This window comes from Sphaeroforma arctica, assembly GCF_001186125.1.
Source record: "Sphaeroforma arctica JP610 unplaced genomic scaffold supercont1.10479, whole genome shotgun sequence".
Classification (NCBI taxonomy): domain Eukaryota; class Ichthyosporea; order Ichthyophonida; genus Sphaeroforma; species Sphaeroforma arctica.
Window position 1 is genome coordinate 1 of NW_014030079.1, and position 934 is coordinate 934.

Genomic DNA, 934 nt, shown 5'->3' on the forward strand with positions numbered 1-934 from the left:
GTGTGTGTGTGTGTGTGTGTGTGTGTATGTATGTATGTATGTATGTATGTATGTAAATATATATATATATATATATGTGTGTGTGTGTGTGTGTGTCACGCTATTTTAAATTTCGTATTGTTCCCGAGTATTCGATATAATAAAGACACACATGCTGAGAATACGAACTCAAAATCTAGACATTTGTATCTGAGACTGTTGTCTAGTAAGCAATAACAGTCTTTGCATATCTGTAATGAACTTTCGCTGTGACATGCCAACTATTCGGCTGGTTTCACGTCTGGTTTGACGTGTAAATTTATTTAAATCCACCATTATATGCCGGATAATCGTTGACAAGAGGCTACATACATCACCTGACATCTGATGATATATTACGGTTGTCCGGTGACGATACATCTGCTTCCGCATATTCCGGTGTTCTCATAATGTTGCCCGAGTTCAGGTACGGCCGCCCTTCTGCCCAGTCTTTATCGGCTTCTGAAGCGATCTGTACATTGTCCAGACGATGTGTGTTATCCATGCTTTCATTCGACCTCGGGCCAGCATTCGTGCTTGCTTGAGTCGTGGCACCATGATAGTTCGGACTCCCGTAGTTGCTATCGATTGTGTTGATGCTTGTATTCGAAGCTATAATCGCATTGTTTTGATAGTAGCTAGGACCACTACTGTTGCTTGGATTCATCCTTTGCGGATGTTGGGGGCTTGCATTCTCGTTGTTGCTGTCAGAATACCGGACATAATTATGAGACTTGTATCACTTTACCCATATACGCTAAGATAATTGCTAGGATAGAACGAAACATATAGATCATAGATGCGCTGAAAAATATGAAACGATTAAACCCGGAAAGGTTAATGCGCGTGGGTATATGCAACTTCATTGAATTATTACTACGTCATGTTTATATTTATATATATGTGTATATATATG

The 934-nt window shown here is 39.7% G+C and overlaps 1 protein-coding gene across 1 annotated transcript; it reads right to left on the bottom strand.

The window, feature by feature from the left end:
• Nucleotides 1-352: 352 nt before the first annotated feature.
• SARC_17353 (hypothetical protein) lies at nucleotides 353-685 on the bottom strand (the record flags this gene model as incomplete). The annotated part of the gene is made up of 1 exon (XM_014288551.1): nucleotides 353-685. The coding sequence occupies one exon, from the start codon at nucleotides 683-685 to the stop codon at nucleotides 353-355; it is 333 nt and encodes a 110-aa protein (XP_014144026.1).
• Nucleotides 686-934: the final 249 nt, after the last annotated feature.